The 19,126-nt window shown below is 43.0% G+C and overlaps 1 protein-coding gene across 1 annotated transcript in view; it reads right to left on the reverse strand.

The window, feature by feature from the left end:
* The window catches only part of EPG5 (ectopic P-granules 5 autophagy tethering factor), a 92,584-nt gene that overhangs the window by 44,619 nt on the left and 28,839 nt on the right, over positions 1–19,126 (reverse strand). Inside the window, exons 8-21 of the mRNA XM_084628995.1 lie at positions 17,372–17,486; positions 16,722–16,872; positions 16,011–16,166; positions 15,189–15,346; positions 13,425–13,579; positions 12,635–12,775; positions 12,134–12,298; positions 11,062–11,184; positions 9,104–9,363; positions 6,742–6,882; positions 4,709–4,853; positions 3,672–3,869; positions 1,072–1,182; positions 216–335 (exon numbers count right to left, since the gene is read on the reverse strand). Coding sequence (XP_084485121.1) covers positions 216–335; positions 1,072–1,182; positions 3,672–3,869; positions 4,709–4,853; positions 6,742–6,882; positions 9,104–9,363; positions 11,062–11,184; positions 12,134–12,298; positions 12,635–12,775; positions 13,425–13,579; positions 15,189–15,346; positions 16,011–16,166; positions 16,722–16,872; positions 17,372–17,486 — 2,139 coding nt within the window. The remainder of the gene's footprint in view (positions 1–215; positions 336–1,071; positions 1,183–3,671; positions 3,870–4,708; positions 4,854–6,741; positions 6,883–9,103; positions 9,364–11,061; positions 11,185–12,133; positions 12,299–12,634; positions 12,776–13,424; positions 13,580–15,188; positions 15,347–16,010; positions 16,167–16,721; positions 16,873–17,371; positions 17,487–19,126) is intronic.

Here is a 19,126-nt window from a genome sequence, read left to right on the forward strand (position 1 = left end):
AACGTATTAAAAATCAGGCCTTTGGCATGCTGGTTTTAAAATGTTAAACGAAAAAAAGAGAATGGAAAATCCTTTAGAGCATTTTTTTTTTCCCCTGTAAACCAAGCAAATAAGGTCTTACAGAGATACACTGGTGTCTGTGCAAGCAAAATTGCCAGGAATGGCTCAAGAGAAGACTCAATTTTCTATGTATGAAGGGGTAACTGTTCTCTTGCCTTCAGAGCCTGATCAGGAGTTAAAGCATTGATGATCAATTCACCCTCCACGACTCTGCGAAGTTGGGAATCTTCTTCAAATATGGACTCCATATTCAGAACCATCCATGAAAACCAAACCTGTAAGATACAGTGTACAGAAAATCTTGACTACAGAAGAAATCCTTCTGTTTTCTAAGTATTTTTAATAGATCCTTACTATGAAGTTCTGAAAGCATCATCACATGGAGCCAGGAAGTTTTATGAACAGATACCCTATTCCCCATGTATATGCAACCAAACCTTCAATTTCACTGCTGACCTATTAGAACTAGAAGGATCTTAGTTGACAAAGGGGTGAGATCCATAACTACCATTATCCATTTAGAGAATTCCAGATAAAATAACCAACCCACATATTTTATCGTCAGAACTCCTCTCCCACACAACACGTGCAACAAGTCTCCACTTAGGGACTTGTGACATGTTGTAAACAGAGAGGAGGGTGATCAGTTTTTAGAACATTTGTCAAACATGGCAGCCCAGTCTCTCACGCTGAAGCCTTCAAGGGATTATCTGGGGAAGGTACACATTATGTATGTACTGACAGTCACATTAAATGAGTTCTTGGATATAGATTTAGGATTTAAATTGCCAGCTCCCTCATGCCAAAAAATGTCAGTGCCAAAGGCCTGTGACATCTCCAGTCTGATAAGCCTGCAGTGCCCTCTCAGACTAAATTAGAATTTTATTTCATCCCAAGAGACCTTTTGCAATAAGAAAAAAAAAAAAAAAAGGAATGGCAAGAGTAGAAGACGACAGTTCAAACAGATGTCATGGGAAAAACAGAGCACTTTAGAGTAATGTAACTGCCCACCTGTGTGGAATTCGCACTGCCCTCGATGAAGGAAGGGGTCACATTTCCTGCCACAATCCAGCTGACCAGGGAAGAGAGCAGACCTTTGTCACAGTGATAACCTAAGGCATTCTGTATGGAAAGTTTGCATAAAAGAAAGAATGAATGTGAGAGAGTGATGGGGAATTTACTTAGCAACGGAACTGTCTCTGTGCCTTTTTTCCGGCCTGCCCCTTATGCGTGTAACCAATTCCCAATCCTGCTTCACAAAGCCATCACTGAAAAGCCAGCTAAAAACCTCATTTCTTCCAGGAGGTCCACAGGGGGCCAAATAACAATTAATATAATTAAACCATCCTAGCTTGGAAAATCCAAAAGCAAGACCAATGCGTTCTGTCTTGCGTCTTTTAGGGCTGGGCCTGTATAGTTTTGTACCATGTAAAGCACTGAGAACACTATAAACACAATATTAGTAAATCAGGAACCATAATTTAAAGATACAGTTAAACTCCCTTTACCCAAAACTCCATACTTCAAAATTCCTTATTTGTCTTAATGCCAGCGATGCCCCCACCCCAATTCACTCAGTACCACAGTACCACCCAATTAGTCAAACCAATTTACTCAATTGCTACCGGTTTCAGAGTAGCAGCCATGTTAGTCTGTATTCACAAAAAGAAAAAGAGTACTTGTGGCACCTTAGAGACTAACCAATTTATTTGAGCATAAGCTTTCATGAGCTACAGCTCACTTCATCGGATGCATTCAGTGGAAAATACAGTGGGGAGATTTATATAAATAGAGAACATGAAACAACGGGTTTTACCATACACACTGTAACGAGAGTGATCACTTAAGGTATCCCCGATATTAACAGTATCCCCGATAATGTCACGGCAAACCTGGTGGTTGAACTTTGTGACTTTGTCCTCACCCGTAATTATTTCACATTTGGGGACAATGTATACCTTCAAATCAGCAGCACTGCTATGGGTACCCGTATGGCCCCACAGTATGCCAACATTTTTATGGCTGATTTAGAACTATGCTTCCTCAGCTCTCACCCCCTAATGCCCCTACTCTACTTGCGCTACATTGATGACATCTTCATCATCTGGACCCATGGAAATGAAGCCTTTGAGGAATTCCACCATGATTTCAACAATTTCCATCACACCATCAAACCTCAGCCTGGACCAGTCCACACAAGAGATCCACTTCCTGGACACTACGGTGCTAGTAAGTGATGGTCACATAAACACCACCCTATACCGGAAACCTACTGACCGCTATTCCTATCTACATGCCTCCAGCTTTCATCCAGACCACACCACACGATCCATCGTCTACAGCCAAGCTCTACGATACAACCACATTTGCTCCAACCCCTCAGACAGAGACAAACACCTACAAGATCTCTACAAGCATTCTTACAACTACAATACCCACCTGCTGAACTGAAGAAACAGATTGACAGAGCCAGAAGAGTACTCAGAAGTCACCTACTACAGGACAGGCCCAACAAAGAAAATAACAGAATGCCACTAGCCATCACCTTCAGCCCCCAACTAAAACCTCTCCAACATATCATCAAGGATCTACAACCTATCCTGAAGGACAACCCATCACTCTCACAGATCTTGGGAGACAGGCCAGTCCTTGCTTACAGACAGCCCCCCAACCTGAAGCAAATACTCACCAGCAACCACACACCACACAACAGAACCACTAACCCAGGAACCTATCCTTGCAACAAAGCCCATTGCCAACTGTGTCCACATATCTATTCAGGAGACACCATCATAGGGCCTAATCACATCAGCCACACTATCAGAGGCTCATTCACCTGCACATCTACCAATGTGATATATGCCATCCTGTGCCAGCAATGCCCCTCTGCCATGTACATTGGCCAAACTGGACAGTCTCTACATAAAAGAATCAATGGACACAAATCAGACGTCAAGAATTATAACATTCAAAAACCAGTCGGAGAACATTTCAACCTCTTTGGTCACTCAATTACAGACCTAAGAGCGGCAATTCTTCAACAAAAAACTTCAAAAACAGACTCCAACAAGAGACTGCTGAATTGGAATTAATTTGCAAACTGGATACAATTAACTTAGGCTTGAATAAAGACTGGGAGTGGAGGGGTCATTACACAAAGTAAAACTATTTCTCCATGTGTATTCCATCCCCCACCATTCCTCAGACATTCTTGTCAACTGCTGGAAATGGCCCACCTTGATTATCACTACAAAAGGTGTTTTCCCCCGCTCTCCTGCTGGTAATAGCTCACCTTAAGTGATCACTCTCATTACAGTGTGTATGGTAACACCCATTGTTTCATGTTCTCTATGTATATAAATCTCCCCACTGTATTTTCCACTGAATGCATCCGATGAAGTGAGCTGTAGCTCACGGAAGCTTCTGCTCAAATAAATTTGTTAGTCTCTAAGGTGCCAGAAGTCCTCCTTTTCAATTGTTACCGACATCCCTGTTACTTTTCAGATAAATGGGCTCATGCTTCATATAGAACAGAGATTTATTTGGAACTGATAATCCCAGACCTAAACCTTTAGAACTTTTCTACAGCTACACTAATTCATCTGTTTTACCTTATGCTGTTGGTAGAGCAGTTTTTGCACACAGTCCTCTTGACTATACTGAAAAGCTGCTTTGCACAGATGATCCAGCAGGTAGACCGTTGCTCTCTCTCTGTGCCACAGCTGTTGAGCAGTGAGAACTTGCACCCAGAACTCCAGCACCGCAGCTGGCCACACTCCATCAGGCTGACGGCTCATAAAAATGTGGGTCTGCCAAGTTAAAGGGTGGAATTAACAAACAGCACCCAGCCTGAATTACTAAAGCACAAAACGGTACTGAACAATTGTCCAATTTCCATTGGTTGGTTTTTGTGACAGCATCAAGGGCTCTAATGATATCCGTCTCTTTTCAGAAGGACACGGATGACGTCACTGTAAACGGTTTGCTATTTTTGTTCTTTATCCCTGACCACAGAAATTCTCAGGATAAAGAGATGTTGAAGCGGGGGTCCCTGGAGCTTACGAACACTGCTGGAGAGGAGACCATTTCTAAGGCTTCTAACTCTGCAGCAGAAGAAACAGCCACTGAGGCCATACATTTGAGACCCTGCAGGCTCCCAGCCTGGCAATGCCTACCCTGTAGCTTTCACTCTGCTCTCCCTGCAGGGCAGAACTTGCAATCTCAGCGTGGGTATCAGTTTATCATCTTTTCTAACCCTAGTATTTTTTCCATTTAACTCCATTGGGGTCTAGACTTCATGAGCAGATAGGGCTACAGGTACTTTGGCAGACCAGTGACAATTCTTTCTATACCAGTACCATCTTCCAAAGCACAAACCCGCAACCAGAAAGGAAAACTTACAAACCCTAACAGCAGCCAGATAGGCTTCTTAATCCCTGCTGTACCCAACCCTAATGTGTGCAAATTACGCTTCATACCACATTCTAAGCAACACTGGTGAGAATTCTCTCTTTTTAACAATCAAGAGCTGCAACACTAAAAAAAACAAAACAAAAAATCGTCAGCACTAGAGCTCTGCAGAGTGAAATCCAAATCCATCACCCTCCAGCCATTAGATGTACAGTTTATTCATGCTTCATTTTCTGACCTGGATCATGCTGTTGAGAAACTTAACATTTTCTCCATCGCTTGCTCCTGTCAAGTGTTGCGCCACTTTGTGTGTAACCTGCTGAGTCATGCCTTGTGGAACTCCACTATCCAGGTGAAGGAACAGCTGGATGTAAGATAAAAACCTAGAGACCATAATAATCACAAATGAAATTCATTCGATTCTAAGATTTCTCCTACATCATACATAAAGGGCTGGGTTGGTTTGTTCTGAGGAATTTAAGTGTCATAATACCGAAGGTGACAATGATTAGACTTAAACCCAAACCATTATAAAGAAGTCCACATTTTTAAAAATCAGCACATGAACATCTGAACTACCATCTTAAGTTTATACCATAATTTTCATCTCAACCCTTCCTAAACGCCCCACTGCTGAAATACAGCAGCACCAGGAGCAAAAGGCACGAGCCACTATACAGAACTTGTAAGGAAGGAAAATTCCGACCAAAGACATCCTACTCTAAAGATCTCATCATGCTTTTTCATAAATATTAGTAAAGAGAAGATAGGACACAGGCTTTTACAGCCTCATCTGACACACCAACATGTTGTAAACTGCATGGGACCCAATTTATCACCCTTACTGCATCAGAAATGCACAGAGCTCACATATGAGCTACCTCAGTCTAATTCAGACAGTTCAGATGCCACAGCCCCTCAAATTGTATAATCTCAGATCAATGCAATTTCTTTTTCAAAGATGTTTGGATTGCTGACTCTAGATCAACACTGAAACATTTGGTAGAAATAGTGTTTTTTCAAGAGAGAACTGAATTATGAAAGGGAAGTTGACTGGTGTGGGAAGAGACGGAAAGAATTCCAGGAACAGGGACCAACATGGAACAAGGCATGAAGATGTGTGTGTGACAAAGCTAGGCCAGTGATATTTAGGAGGGTGAGTTCCATCAGTTTGTGTATACAGGTCTCAGATGAGATCTTAAAAAAACTGAGGTCCAGCCTGCTCTTCAGGGATCACGGTACTACTTGTGATAGATTTGCCCAATTGTCATTAGCCAAAATTCCCCATTACCTGGTGTTGCACAGTGTGCCAATGGACTGCCACCCTCTACATCAGCAGTTCTATATGCAGAGTTTGTAATACACCCTGCAATGCTATATAAGCACAGGAGTGCCTGACACTTGCAGACTTCTGCAAGAGGAAACGGGAAGAACAGGAGAAAAACTCAAATCAAGAAAGCATAGTATGGCATCACAACCAGGAAAGGCAGTGGGGCAGAGGAGGAACAGCCTGTTAAGAAAACCTGATCTTGCTCCTCAGACAGCTCGGGTGGTATCAGTGCACATTAGTCTTGAAGAACATCTGGAGAGATGTCTGACAAGAACTGACATAGATCAGCATTCAGGAGAAAGGCACATGGCACACTGATGGAAGGAGCTGTTTATATTTCTCTGAAGAAGTTACCCTGCAGAGGAAAGCACTCTCAGAAGTATCTGCTGCTTTGAAAGAGACTGAAAACTACCCTTGCCTGCCCCAGGGGGCTCTAAGTACCGACCAGTCAGTCCCAAAACAGACCATGTTTCAGCATGACAGCAATGAGGACTTGGGAGGAGGTTGATTCTGGATAGAAAATTATGCAGCCTGGCCTAGTAACATAGCAATTAGTCATGACAGGGCGTTGTGTTAACAGGCCTTTGAGCCACGCCCTATGGAGACTCTGACTGGAACTTTAACATACTTAGCAGTAACGGAATTAACAGCTTGACACTCAGAGTGTTGCCTGCTCCTCTACCTAGCCCATCCACTGACAGAACATGTCAGGCTGTCCAGAGACTGGAGAACTGTGCTACAAGCTACAGCACTGGTCTCAGCACCGTGCCTGCACACATAGTGATAGCCCATGTGGTGGGTGTTTCCATCACAGCTGTGCCACTGATCACAATCGTAAAAAAACAACTTGGCAAATATGCCGGTTACATTTCTAGTCAACTGTTACCACACACTAATAACGCTCTCCCTTGGTACTACAGTTAAATAAAAATCATGCTTACTGTTCGTTCTTCAGAAGGTAATACTGGCAGGGATAGAACAAGGGTAAAACTTTATCCAGTACATGGACTACTGTTCTCAGGTACCTAGACTGCACCAGTATGCCCAGCAGAGGGATCCCTTCAGCACAGAACTTTTCAATGCTGCAAGGAGAGAAACAAAAAAAAGTGACCAACAAATACTAAATAGCGTCAGTCTTTGTGACTTTATCCAAGCAGATTAAAGTTTTTCCACCTCATTCCCCCAAAAGGAGAAGGAATTTAAGGGTGGTGAAACTTCCTGGTTTGTCAGCCCTAGAGAATTAAGGCTTCTAATCATGATAGGTATTTGCTGCCTATGGAGATGGGGACCCATTCAATAGCTGGCAATGCATTTCACTACAGGAGATGCTAGGTGAGGAGCTATATGGGATTCCTGCTCTTATCTTGCAGCAGCCTCAGACACTGCAGGGAAAAGGGAGCCTGCATCTTATTCAGTGCAGTTCCTGGTATCCAGTGTTAGCAGTATGAAGACACAGCCCTGGGGCAATGTCAAACATAGTGAGGATAACATTTCTATGCCCAGATCTTCCATGCCAGGAAGACATAACATTAATATTAAACACCTCCACTTTCATAGCTCTTTACTTTTTCAGTTTGCTTAAACATTAATCGGCCTTCAACATTCCTGTGATATAAGATCAGTATTAGCCCCCATTTTTCACATGTGGAGCCAGAGCAAAAGATTTTCTCAAAGCCACAGTAGGAGTCAATATAATAGCACTGATCAGAAGTTCCTCACTTCTCATCCTATGCTCAGATCACACCACCCACTTTCTCAAGCTAGAACTGCTCTTTAAAAACATGGAATCAAACTGCTCTGACCATACATGCAAGAGAGGAAGAACATAAGAACAGTCATACTGGGTCAGACCAAAGGTCCATCTAGTCCAGTATTCTGTCTTCCGACAGTGGCCAATGCCAGCTGCTTCAGAGGGAATGAACAGAACAGGTAATCATCAAGTGATCCATCCCCTGTTGCCCATTCCCAGCTTTTGGCAAACTGAGACTAGGGACACCATCCCTGCCCATCCTGGCTAATAGCCATTGATGGACCTAACCTCCATGAATTTATCTAGTTCTTTTTTGAACCCTGTTATAGTCTTGGCCTTCACAACACCCTTTGGCAAGGAGTTCCACAGGTTGACTGTGCATTGTATGAAAAAATACTTTTGTTTGTTTTAAACCTGCTGCCTATTAATTTCATTTGGTGACCCCTAGTTCTTATGTTATGAGGCGTAAATAACCCTTCTTTATTTATTCTCTCCACATCAGTCATAATTTCATAAATCTCTATCATATCCCCCCTTAGTCATCTCTTTTCCAAGCTGAAAAGTCCCAGTCTTACTAATCTCCCCTCATATGGAAGCTGTTCCATACCCCTAATAATGTGTGTTGCCCTTTTCTGAACTTTTTCCAATTCCAATATATATTTTTGAGACGGGGCGAGCAGATCTGCACGCAGTATTCAAGATGTGGGCATATCACGGATTTACAGAGGGGCAATATGATATTTTCTGTCTTATTATCTATCCCTTTCCTAACGATTCCCAACATTTTGTTAGCCTTTTTGACTGCCGCTGCACATTGACTGGATGTTTTCAGAAGAACACTAAGGCAATTTCTCCTCACAAATTAAATCAACATTGTATGAAGAAAGCAAAATGGCTGAAACTTGGAAAAAGAGTGAAAATATTGAGGCAGGACAAGAGTAGCATCACTGTACAGTTTTGAACTAATCAAAGGAGAACCCCATAGAGAGCCTAACCACAAAGTGGCTGAGACTATGCTAGGAAGGACTGTTTTGAAACACGTTTAATACTAGGTTAGGATGCTCATTAACATATTGATTGAAGTAACAAGGGTCTTACCAATTTCTAGTATACAACACAGACAGGGATGTTCTTCAATTTTCTGAACATCCTATTGCAACACTGTTAGAACATTGCTGCAGACTAATATGGGAGGGAATACAAGACAGCACTTTTTGGTTAGCAGGGTTAAGAAAGAATCCTTGTCTGCAACTGGTAGAGACATTACGCCAGCGATTTTTGTTTTAACACTGTCATCACTTCGTCCTGTTTCAACCATAATGTGAAGAGAGCCTAAGGTATAACTGAGGAAATAAATACATCAGCATGTTACTGGAAAGCATTCTCTTGAGGCGGCCAGAGAAAAGGGTTTTCTGTTCCCCTCAGCAAAACACTGAGACCATTTGAAGATGAACAAGAAGAATTTATTAGCCCTCCCAATCCATTACCATTAGGATGGATCAGCCCACTGAAGTTACCCACTCATCACAAGCACCAGTAAAAGGCACACTTACCTATGACCCAGTGTAGTCATTGCCAATGCGAGGTAACAGCCAATAGGGATGCCTGATTTGACGGCCTTCAGCAGTGGATGAAGCATGACTGATTCTGTCATGTCGAGCATAGTGCTGAAAGCAGGAACTGCAGGCCAACACTGCTGCACACCATGGTCATTTCTGTGCAGCTTTAACCTCAAAATCAAGCCCCACGCCCACTGATTAAAGGAGGTCTCGGGTGTCTCTCCATAACGAACAACACTAGCCAAGTAGGAGACCTATAACAAAGAAGTAACACGACCAGAGAGGAAGGATGATCCAGGGGTTAGGGCATTAGACTAGGACTAGAGGCTATGATTCAATTCCCTGTTCACCACAGATCCCTGTGTGACACTGGGCCTCAGTTCCCCATCTGTAAAATGGGATTAATAGCACTGTCCCACCCGACAGGGATGTTGTGAGGATAAATACATTGACGATTGTGAGGCATTCAGATACAACGTAATGAAGGCCCTATTATAGGCAAGGCTGGTAACCCCACCTATTATTAAGCTCGTCCCAAACTATCCATTATAAAGATCCTGTTTTAGTTGCTTATAAATGCCAAACTTTAAGTGCTTGCGTTGAAATTTCCCATAACAGGCATCTGTCTCAGGCTGAACGTTTTGGGGAAATTTCAGCCAAAACAATTCAGCTGTTCCAAGAACAAAGCTAGGGAAAAATAAGTCATTTTGCCCATGTCAAAAAAAATGCTGGCAAACTTTTCTTTGAGAAGCTCTGTATGCCCATGCTTTAGAGGAGAGACTTGAAATTTGGCACAGGGGTGCTCTATCAGGTATGTGCCTTTTGCTGCCCTATGAAAATCCACCCAACTTTGGTCAAACTATAAGCCTTTGGGGTGGGGGGGGGGGGGGAAATCAGTTTGCATATGCTCAGTAGAGACTAGCTAAAGCACAGCAGCTAAAAACTCTGGAGATTCCACCCACAGTGAGCATGCTCCAACTCACGGCTATGGAGGACTCAGCAGGACTTTCCCTGCAATTGCAGCAGTGGGCTGATGTGGACCAGGCCAGACTTGACACTGGAACTGAGAGCCTGTCTTTTTTGTGCCCTTCTCTGCTGGTCCCAGACAGTGTGGAAGAGGAAGCTGCTTGATTCGAATGCAAAGGGGATGGGAAGTACATTGGGGCAAGGCACCTGGATAGGAAGGACACAAGCATGACTGGGACTGGTGGCTGGCGGGGGTGAGGGAAAGGAGTAGGACTAAGAGATAGGATCGTGGGGAGATGGATTGGCTGGGCAAGGAGACAGAGAGCCAGATGGGACAGGACAGAGCTAGGGGGATAGATACTTTTGACTTTAATCTCTCTGTACCTCAGTTCCCCATCTGTAAAATGTGGATAATACTACCCTCCCAACTGGGGTGCTAGAAAATTAATTTAATGTTTGTGAAGTATGCAGATGCTACAGAGATGAGCACCAAGGAAAACCCCATGAGGAAATTAATAATTTTGTATTCATAGCAGGGTCTGAATAGGTATCAGGGCCAACCACTGAACCAGGAGAAGAAAACATAATACTCAATAGCTTGCTCATTAATTGAGCATCATCCACTCTGTGCACTGAATCGGAAGTGGTCCTGTGCAAATTACATGGGATCACATAATTAAAGACTGTATCATCATGCATACGCATAAGGGGGAATGAATCAAAATTTCACAGATAAAAGTTAGGAAATGCAAGAATTAAGGTTGAGAGCTTGACTTTGCTATCTTTATATTGTTCTTTTAACACACACACACACAGAAACAAATACCTTAGCTCGAGCATCATAACTATCCTTTCAGTCATGAAATGCCCAGTACAACGGCATGAGTGTTTGGGCTTTTTAGAATTAAGCTTGAGGTTCCCATCCTACACTTCCTTCTTCTACCACCACCAAAAATTCAGAGAGAGAGGGAGAGAGGGAGAAGTACCTGTTTCATGCTTTCAGAAAGCAGCCCGCCATACGGTTTTTGAGGGAGGTATTTCTGGTATGCTTCTAGGACCATTAATGCAACTTCAGCATGGACAGCTGGATCGAGGTGAAGAGTAGTATCCTGTTAAAGTTTGTTTTCTTTATTAAAGAAGACCTTTAAAATTGTATCATCATTCTCAGTGTAATGTACCCTCACCAGGCTTCTGGTTACATCACCAAGGAACAGATGTCAATATAAATAGAAAAGGGAAGAACATAACTGGTGCATTAGATTAGCCAAATGCTTGGTCAGCAAGAGGAATCTTGCACCGTACACTGAAGGATAATGAACTCAGGCTCAGAGACTTCTAGACACAGAGCTCTACAGCTGAGGACCTGTCTATTGAGAATGACCCTCCTAGAGACCCCAAGAGTTTATTGATTTGTTTTTGACTTTTCTGACCCCATCCAAAAAAAAAACATATAAAAACATTTCAAAAGCTAAAGTTTCTGTACGATATTTCAAACCACAACTCCAAAGATTAGTTTCCAATTTGAAGGACTTTTCCACAACCACCAAAGGACTCCAGCCAACCATATCATAACATATGAAAGACTTCACACTTAAATTAGCTCAATTTCCAGACACACACACACCCCTCTCCTATAAATCCACCGGCCTCCTTAAATGCAGGAAAAGAAAAGGTGATCTATGCCATGCACCTGAAAATGTGGGTACTGGCTGGCCCAGGAGAGAAGCACATTTCAGAGTCAACAGGTCCTCAGAAAAGACACTGCCAGTTGCCTCCTCTGGTTTATAATGAGGGAGCTCTAGCTCAAATGCCTCTACCAGTCACAACCGTGACAGTATGGCAGGGGAACAGAATTGGTTCCTCCAGTAGCATCTTCCAAAACCATTGGGATACCAGCATTCTTGCACCTTCAAATGCATACAAAGCAACCCATCACATCCCAATAGAATGTGTTAGTGCTGTTAACTGATCTCCAACATTTGTGATTAGTTACAATGCTAGCTTAACAGTTTTTCTCAGGTCTGACTGAGTGTCAAGCTTTCAATTTTTAATACATACATGCTCACCAAATCCCCAGTTTAGCCCTTCCAGGATAATGCAGGCTAGTTTATTCTCCACCATGTTCAGATTGTAATTCAATAGCCAGCCACGGATCAGCGTTATCTCCGAGGAAGAGGGCTTCCAAAGATACAATGGCAGCTCTTTAAACAAGTATAAGGAAACCTGTAGGGGGGGAGTACACATATTACAAATCAATGGTTAAAGAGACTGGTTTCTTTAGTGCTGACAATGTGCTCAGAACTGTACAACACCCTGGAAAAGGACTGACTGTTACCCAACACCGATCCCAACATCCTCCTTCCCCCATTCTATTTACTCCCATCTAAACACACTGAGCATATTTGCTCACAGCCACAGCACAACCAACGTCTATTTGCACCCCCTAACAAAGCACTGTGTGCCAAAATTTCAAGTTATTCATCCTTAATACACTAGGTCATAACATCCACTTTAAGCTCTTAACAGTGGCTGTTTTAAAGGACACAGATCAGCTCTTACCATGCCGACTTTTTCAATGGTGTCTCTAACTCGATCCAGGAGTACAGAAATGACCCCTGTATGGACACCCGTGATTGCTCCCAAGAGTTCTCTGCCAACCTTTGAAAATGTCTCTCTTGTGGAAATGCTGACATAAGATACCTGAGAAGGTGAGAACAAAAAAGGGGTGAGGGGACAGGACCAAAAAACCACCACACACTATGATTGGGTTCATTGGCAGTGTAGTGGAGAATACAATAAAATAATATGTATTTTCTTCTGCTGATCCTGGACAGTGGTGTTTACAAACTGCAAACTCCAGTCCAAGTTCTTAACTGTTTATCCTGACACAGCATGAAAACTTATTGGACCGGACTGCCTAGACTGCATGGACTCCATCAGTCGCAGAAAATTAAAATGGAGCACACATGGGGAGCAATAAAATTGGAGAGTCAGAGCTCCAGGTCAGTCAGTTCTGATGCACTGCAGGCCACCTCCAACAGGGAAAGGGAACAAGACAAGGAAAGGAAAAGATTTCCCATATCCTGACTTTGTTCATTTCAGCCTGTTCTCCAGAAGTGATATTCCTATGTAGCAATGACAAACGAGCCATCCAGGATACTTTATTTCAGTCCTAGAGTATTAAACGATCAAACCAGGAGAACAGTTTGATAGGGTTATAAATTAAAGCCCTAATCCTAAGGGATGCTGAATGCCTTGAACTTTCCATTTAACTTAACAATGGAAGACTGCTCAGTGCCCCACAGTAGTGCTCAGCACCTCACAGAATTGACCCCGTGGCATTGCCCACCTCGTATATCTCCAGTACGACGACTCTGATGAAGTCCTCATCCACATCAGCCCGCTTGGCTTGTGCCATCTGAGCAAACGTGGTGAGCAGACAAATTTCTTCCGAGCAGTTCATGGATGTAAGATACTTCTCAAAATTTTCAATGTGTTCTGGGTCTGCAAATCACATGGAGGGAACACAGGTCAATATAGGTGAAATGGTTAATTGCCTCCTGTAACAAAACATATATTTTACCTGTAGTCTTAATACCAGGAACAGAAACAGAGACATACTAATTGCTAGGATGGATTGAACCCAGTGGCCCACATAGTGCAGTATCCGGTCTCCAAAAGTGGCCAGTCCCAGCCCTTTTAGATAAAGTGCAAGAAACCCAGCAGCAGGCAGTTATGGAATACCCTGCCCACCTGAAAGATTCCTTCCAAACCCCAATAGTTATAGGTTGGTTTATGTCCTGAAGCATGAAGATTTATATTCTTTCCAAAATTCCTAGGGTGGGGGAGGGGGGTGTTAATTGTTATTACTCTAACTCTGGATGTTCGTTAGTCATAAAAATGGTTGGGTTTTTAAAGAAATTTATTAACCTGTTGGCTTCAATGATATCTTGTGGCAATGATTTCCACAAATGAACTACAAATTGTGTGAAAAGACCTGTGATGGGGTGAACTAGGTCTGGAGGCCCTCTGCTGGAGGCCTCGTGACCCGGCCTCACCCCAGAAAAAAGCAGAACAGAAGTCCTCCAGACAGCCAATCAGAGAGGACGCTGGAGCAGCTAATCAGGGGCCAAAAGGGCCATATAAAAGGAAACAGCACAGGCAGAGCACTCAGTTACCGGCTGGAGCCTGAAGAGGGAAAACCGGGTTCCTGGCTGCCTGGAAAAGCAGCAGGACCGCAGACAGCTCACCGCAGGCAGGATTAAGCCCAGGGAAGGCTCCCAATAACTGGGTGCCTGGCTGGCTTGAAGAGCAGCAGGACCATGGACAGGTCAGTGCAGGCAGGATTGAGCCCAGGAAACTGAACCCAGAACCTAGATGATGGTACTGTGATGGGTGCTGCTGATCTTGTTGAACACTGACCCCGGGCAGGGGCACTCAAGAGGTGAGTCCCGATGCTGTTACAAGACCTTTTCCTTTTATCAGTTTTAAACAGTTTATATAATCAGTCAAGGCAAGATCAGAACTGGGGACAGCCAATCAGGTAGGTTTTAAGTAAGTTCAGGGATTTTGCTCATCCCATATACCATAATTTTAGACAGCAGTTAAGCTAGTGAAGTCATTCTGCACGAACTGAAAACTAAAGTGAGCACTGGAACACTGAACCCCAAGACCAACTGATGTCCAAGAATTCTGTGTTACAAAGCCTTGGGGAAGCTCTGCTTCTCCCAGACGTAGTACAACAAAAGCTGTTGTGCCATGTACTGGATTAAAGAGAACACTACACCAACCGCTGAGTGTTTGAACTGAAGATTTCAACCTTGTTTTTAGAAAACTGTGTGAATGCAGTTAACTTTGCAGTAACACAGAAGGGTGCCATCCCATTATAAGAACTGAAAGAAAGGGGCCGCCCATCCAGAAAGGGGCTGCCCGTGAGAGGTGGGCGCCACCTTGTTCAAAACTGAGTGATTGCAGTCACCAATCAGAAGGGGCAACATCCTTGTTCTTTGGAATTCACAAGCCTAGGCACTGGAAGAAGGGCCATGTTTAGCTACGGATCCAGAACAGAATTCAAAACACTGCCCTGCAGGTTCCGCAAGCAAAGGAATTCTACCTCCGAGTTTGTGCTTGCAGTCGGCAGGCTGCACGGTGGAGCAGATATTTTCCAGGTGTTCATTTTCTGCCCAATGCATGATGAAGAAGAGCTTCCAAAGCATGCGACTCGATAACGTTCCATAAGGCATCTCAGACATGAACAGCCAGACGCCCAGCCTGTTGGATTTTAAGCCAAGTAGAAATAATTTGCACAATAATAAGCCTCAGTACCTGAAAAGAAGTTACAGGTCCAGGGATAGCTCAGTGGTTTGAACATTGGCCTGCTAAACCCAGGGTTGAGAGTTCAATCCCTGAGGGGGTCATTTAGGGATCTGGGGCAACTATGAGGGATTGGTCCTGCTTTGAGCAGGGGGTTGGACTAGATGACCTCCTGAGGTTCCTTCCAACCCTGATATTCTATGATCTGTATAAACCCTCTGCTGAGGAGCCCACACCTCATTTGGGGAAGAGGAGTACAAGAGTGGGCTTTCTGTTCCCTTGATCTTGATCCCACTTTGTGCTGGGCAAGTCCCCACAGCATAAAAGTTACAGAAGCCTGAAATTTGAATTCTAACCTCTCCCCTTTTTGGTAACCATCTACATGTTTAAAGGATCTTGTATGTTACAGTCTAGTCTGAATCCACAGAAAATACTGAAACACTATTAAAATATTAAGTCACAATCAGATCAAAGCTGTCCATGCAGATTCTGGATTCTGCAGCCTGGGCTGTTCGGATGCAGGGTTTTATTTTGTCCCACCTGTAGACACAACTTTCACCCTCTTATTGTTTTTAATAGCATTTGGGTGTGAGTTTTTATATCCTTCAGTGGGATTTCCTACCTTTTTGCCTTCAGCACATGTAGAACAGCCCGAAGAAACAGTTCATCAAATTCTACTTGCAGTTTCTCTACAGAATAGGGGTGCGCTATTGATCCATATTCTTTATTGCAGCTAACATACTGGGCCCAGTGGTCGCTCACATAACAAACTGTCATCCTATGCAACGGGGGTTAAGGGAAAGGAGGATAAAAAGATCAGAGAGTACATCATTAGTGTCCAGAAACAGCAACTCTGATCACAAGCAAGAGCCAAAAACTCAATCTTCTGTCCTCAAGTTTCAGAGAGTCTGGCACCTATACCCTCAGAGTTTTCCATCTGTGGAGAACTTTACAGAGTCATAATTCCTATGTTATCTTTCCTAGGTCTTACAGATAAATAAGTTGACATTTTACTAGACCAAATTGGTTAGGACACATAAGCTTGTGTGTCAAATACATCCCTTCCTTAGGGATTGGCAGTATACACAAAAAAGTCCACACATCTAATAATTAATAAAGCACCATTAACGTGCTCAGCACCAAACAAGTATGAAGGAAGCCATAACCTTTGTCCTAAAGAGAGTACTCTCACATTCATACCCTCACATACATTTATGCCTACACACATTCTAACATTGCTAGATCTATTGCTGCCCCTATTAAACCCCTGTTAAACTCCAAGATCTGTCTGTGCAGATTCACATGACAAAGGAAAGAAAGCTGTTCCTCTTACCTGATAAGATGACCAATTCGTTTCACAAACTGCCTGTAGCGTGCTCTGTTAAATGTTTCCAGCCCCACAGCTAAAAGCTCCACTAAGGAGTTCGCAAAGGAAAAAATCTTCATCATCTCCTGAGGGGTTGTTTTTTCAGGGAAATAAACACCTACAAAATCAAAACACTGAACCATAAGCTTCACAAAAATCAGAAAGTTACCTAGAAATTTAGAACTCAAAACACATAAGAAGCAATGAGGAATGCATTTCTATTCTGCTATCTATATGACTTATTTCATACAACATGAATACCATTTTATAACAAACAGATTCACAGTAGATTAAAATCTAATTGTGCAAGTACAAATAATTTATGTAAGTTACAAGATCCCCTGCAGGCAATCTCTTCAGGTGGGTGGACAGAGTTGGAGGAGCTGATGGAGCACAAGGAGTGAGTGGTGAGTGGAGGCCAGGGAAAAGAGATGGGATCTGAAAAGCAGATCTACTGCTAGTTACCAAAAAGGAACTGTTTAACAGATCAGAGTGAAAGAAAGAATAAAATCTAATCCTTCAGAATACACTGGAAAAATAGAAGTCCCTGACATGTTTAACATTAAAAATCATTCCTTATCCCCTATAAAAGTCTACATATTTAGCAGCCAATTCACCTTTAGAGTTAAACCCAAGAAAATGATGAAACAGTTCATGAAATGGAAACTGTGACAGGAGGACAATCAAGTCATCTTCCAAAAGGAGAATCCAGCTAGTTTCAGGATCTTCATCCTACAAAAAAAAAAAAAAAATCAGAGTGGATTTTATTACCTTCCCCAAGGGTGGAGGGAGGGAGGGAGACAGACAGACAATGAATGGACCTGACTATTGTACTATCTACCTCCAGTTTTCTTTTGAAGGGAAGTGGGGGGAGGGTAGAGAAAGAATGTAGAAAAGGGGATACTGGTCTTCTTCCCACTCCTCACTGTGACCCCTGAATGTCAGTGCCAACTGTCATGGCGCACAGAGGGGGTGCATGGGGGCTATAGGAATCTCTTGAGGCTATGTGTGTTCTAGTTCACAAAGAACATCATGTAAGATTTCCAATAAAAGTCTATATCACTCTGGTCACCAATAACATTGACATTTCTGTACAGGTACTATGTAAGGAGTTATGTACATGCACTAAAAATTGTAAGGTCAGGGTTTAGGGACAGGTTGCCAGCCAAGGTGAAAAATTAGTTTCCTGTCAAACAAGAAATGTTTTATCTAGATGGCTGTTTGAATGTAAACTAAGTAGAATATACTTCACGAGTCTCCTATCATCAGTCTGAGCTGAATGCAAATGAAGGATTGTGGGGACTTCAGAAAGAAACTAACATGAAGAGAAATAGCAATGGGAAGAACCGTATCTGAAGGTGCACATCAAAGGCTTGCTCAACTATATTTGTGGGGGCAAAGAGGACACCCTGTCACCCTTCACTGAGGAAGTAAAAGGACAGTGATTCTGCTTTACGAAAGGTCTCAGTAAGGCTTGGCTGAAAATGCTGGAAAAAACCTTGGGCAAGATAAACTTCTGTAGACAATGATTTTATTTTATATGTAAGCCTTTGTTTCCAATATTCTTACTCATTGTCAATGGAGTCTCTGTTCTTCGGTAACCAAAGTTATTCTTGTTTTCACTATAAATATACCTAAGTGCTGTGGTGTTAAGCAAAGCAGTGATTTTGGGTTGACTCTTACAAGTTAGTGTGTACGGTTCCCTTGTGAACAGCAGGGCCTGCTAATTCTGCGTGTGTCCAATGGATAAGATGCTGGGCCCTGCAGGGAACACTCTGAGGACGGAGGAGGCAGGGCGGTGTAGCGGAGAGGGTTTGGTGTGTGCCTATTGTGTCCTGCAGAGGCCTGGAAAGCAGCGCTTGTGCTGCCAGAGGCCGGTGGTTTCAGGGAACTGACCCACAGAAGGCACAGACAAGACTGCTCAATGCTAAGGGCAGGTGCAGTGCGGTACCTCACAACGCTGGGCACGCCTAGGAAGTATCACACTCACAACGTACTTTTCATTCCCCTTCTCTGTGTGTTCCTATATGACAGCAGCCATCAACTATAAAGAAGTGGTAGATACCATCTTTAAAGTAAGAGGGGAAAAACATCATAGCCCCCAGTACAGTAATATTTCCATGATGACTGAAAGGAGGAAAGTTCTCAAACGGGTATCTATTTCCACAATATTAAATAACAAGGGTAATTTTAAACAACTATTTTTAGAACAGTCTATTCTATCTCCCTCCTTCCCAACAGAATACCTCAGGTAATTTAATCTCAGATTTATATTACTGGAAATGTAATACTCTAGGACAGTGATACTCAGACTGCGGCTCAAGAGCCGCAAGTAGCTCTTTAATGCGTCTCCTGCAGCTCTTTGCAGAACA

The sequence above is a fragment of the Lepidochelys olivacea genome (assembly GCF_965140295.1).
Source record: "Lepidochelys olivacea isolate rLepOli2 genome assembly, chromosome: 5".
NCBI classification, from domain to species: Eukaryota; Metazoa; Chordata; order Testudines; family Cheloniidae; genus Lepidochelys; species Lepidochelys olivacea.